A 3,181-nucleotide genomic window follows, 5' to 3' on the forward strand; every position below is an offset into this window, starting at 1 on the left:
CTAAGCCTGCACCATTTCCTGGAATTCTGTGAAAGATAAGAGAATATTTACATGAAAGAAATATTAATATGAAAGGATTAGGAATAAAAGATTAGTGGATTACCAAGAGATTTAGAATAGGAATGAACAGAAAAAGGTTATCTAACTAATGATGATGACCAGGGAAGAAACGTGTGGATGAGAGGCATCGCCTAAACATCCTCTTCTAAACAACACGTGGAAAGGCAGTGTGTTTTGCTGACTTACAGAGAATAATTAAATATCCAGGGTAGTTTTGGCCTTCTCTCTGCATAATATTGATCTTAGGCAAAAATAATGGCATGGCTTATATGGAATTTAAGAAAGAAGTAGTAAAGAGCTCAAGTGAAAAAAAATGGAAAGTGAGTCTGTGTTATATTAATTGTTGTAATGCTTCAGACATAGAGAAGTGTTGATTTAGAGCACAATCTAAAGCTAAAAACACTGTGCAGTTCATGTGGCAGGATCCTGGGGTTGAGTTATGCAAGAAGATATTTTATTTTAAATATATTCTCAATGTTTGGCTTCCATGAATTAGAGTATCTGATTAGTCCCATCCCTGAGTGACTGTATTAATATGCAGATTGCTTCATAAATCATGTGTGTTTATTCTGGCATAGTTCCTAAAGAACTGGATTTAATTCCTTCCAAAGAAAGAAACAGAAGAGTTCTGTCCTGCTAGTGCAGTGAGCTGGGGAATCTGCATGCTGGCACATTCCCTGCATGCAATTCCCTAAGCCCCTTTCATGCTCGTTTGAGCATCTCTCTGCTCTCATGGGGCAAGTTGCCATTAGCTGCAGGCCTTTTGTGTGTGTGTGCTTTGTCTCCAAAACAGGGCACAGAAATATGGAATTAGGAGATCAGGAGGTTTCTGCATCACACAGCCATTAAATCACACCAGTGTTTCCACACGGTGAGTGCAGTGTGCTGCTTCCTTAAACAGCTGCTCCTTCCTGTCTGGATCTCAACCTGCCACTGAAGATAAAGAACAGCCATTTCTGCACAGATCCTGCTGTGGGATCTTGTACTGGCGTTGTGACACTTGATCATTCTGTTATCCTTATCATGCAAAGCAGATATGGAGCCACATGCTGCATATTGAGAATGATTTCAGTGCCCAGTAGAATTTCTGTGGGGCAGTAGCTGCTGGAAATGAGCTGATGTATGAGCTGTTTGTACTCCTGGTTCTTTTGTCCTTGATTTTACCTTTGTGTGTTCCAAGTGATGCCAGTGCTGCCTTATATTAGGGTAAGTGGGAGGAGAAATAAGGGGAAGTTCCTTTCAGAACAACTTGAAATATGGGAGTGAGTGGCAACAGGAAAGTTCCTTAAGTTTTTTTACTTGCTCAGGCAAAAGGAGTTGCAGAGATGAGCCTGAAAGATCAGGGACCATTTCCACCCTTGAATGGATTGCTATTCAAGGGTTTCAGTAAAATTGCTGGTGGTACATTAATGTACCATCAACATAAAAGAGAAACCCACACCACTCCAAATATCCAGAAGTTCCTCATTCTGTACTTAAATTAGTCAATACCTTCAGCCCCGATTTTACCATCCCCATCATGATCTGCAGCTGCCAAGAAGGTCTTGGTTTCTGAGGTGGTTAACACTCTGGCTCCACACTCAAACCTCTGAAGGAAATACCTTGGGAGGAAACAACTTGGATTTAGATTTTCACACAACTTGGATTTTAGATTTTCAGCAACCATAGTATTTTTATAGTTGTTGCACAATCAAACAGATAACTATCTCTAATTTACCACAATAGTCAAGTCCTTAAAACACTGCTTTGTTTGGCAAGCTAAATCTTATTTTTATGTATTTCTGCTTTATAAGTGCAACCCTGATTGAATTGATTCTGTCCACTATGAAAATCAAGCCCCAGGGTGCTCTTTTGTCCTATACTGAGCATAAGAGGCAAGTATTACTAATTTGCTTTTGTCTGTAAGAATTATCTATTTAAATATATCTTTCACAATCTACTGAAGGTTTTATCAACATTTAGCATAAATTGTGTTCACATTTACTGAAAGTTCTGGAATGGAAAAAGTGCTTATTCTTTCGATATCCTCCAAGAAGTTAACAAAATCCTTACTTGAGCTCATCTTCTTCAATAAAGCCACTTTGATCATTGTCGAGAATCCGGAAGATCTCCTTGAGCTGGCTGCTACTCTTTTTAGACATCCCACTGATCTGAAAGAATTTTTTGGGACTAAAGGAATCTGGAGCTGAAAATAAATTAATAAAGAAATTAACCCCAGACCACTGCATTCAGTGTTCCTAAATGGTCTGAGGATGATACTTTGTTGCAATTTAATTGTTCTAAACATGATCAGTAGGTGAAGCCTGTCAAAGAACGAATGATTTGCAATACTGCTCCATACCCTACTAAACATCCAACAAAATCATGTGGGGATATGCTCCAAATTGACAATATAAACCAGTTATGAACAAACATACTGTGACAGCTGAGTAAAGAGATTACAGAAATCTGTTTAAAGTATGCACTTGTATTGCTTTGGGACTGAGTTAAACTTGCCCTGGGTTACACAGAATAAGAGATTTTGAGATTTTTAATTGTTTTCTCACCTTGGCAGTCCCGCAGAGCAGCAGCGATATCAGAAGGGCTTAGAATGTCTGTAAGGCTCATTTTAAACCTGTGCAAAGTAGAATATTGCAAGCAGTTTTAAAATGCAAATATTGCAAACAGTTTTGAAATGCAAATGCATCTTACAACAAGTTGAGTTTTTCTGTGTTTTGAAGATTACTATAAGGTCAACAAGAGTAGATGAATCTCATTGATCAAAGTGACATCTCTAGAATTCCTTAACAAATTACAAGATTTAGTACATTACTTCCTTAAAAATAGCAGTTCAGAAATAATGGTTGCTAATGAGATGAATTACATTAACCATGTTGTGAGTTTATGATCAATATTTTATCATTTACCTGCAACCTATATAAATACAGCACATATTTAAACTCTGTGTAACCATCCATCTAATAAATAGTCTTACTGGAATGCATGGAATCTGGCAATGCAAGTAACAATATATGAAGTTGGAAAACAAAAGGTAAGAAAGTTTACTTCTATTATCTCCCCCAACAGCTCTGAAGAATAAAAAGAAAACTGATACTTATCTATGTAAAGCCCATCCATATGT

General features: G+C 37.5%; 1 protein-coding gene across 1 annotated transcript; it reads right to left on the reverse strand.

Annotated features, from left to right (window-relative positions):
- On the reverse strand, nucleotides 1–2,667 carry LOC110475472 (parvalbumin, thymic CPV3). Its single transcript, XM_021539658.3, has 4 exons — nucleotides 2,607–2,667; nucleotides 2,113–2,245; nucleotides 1,552–1,661; nucleotides 1–26 (listed from the first exon to the last, which is right to left on the reverse strand). Exons 1-4 carry the CDS (start codon nucleotides 2,665–2,667, stop codon nucleotides 1–3), a joined length of 330 nt encoding a protein of 109 aa, XP_021395333.1.
- Nucleotides 2,668–3,181: the final 514 nt, after the last annotated feature.

Source organism: Lonchura striata, chromosome 16 (assembly GCF_046129695.1).
Source record: "Lonchura striata isolate bLonStr1 chromosome 16, bLonStr1.mat, whole genome shotgun sequence".
NCBI classification, from domain to species: domain Eukaryota; kingdom Metazoa; phylum Chordata; class Aves; order Passeriformes; family Estrildidae; genus Lonchura; species Lonchura striata.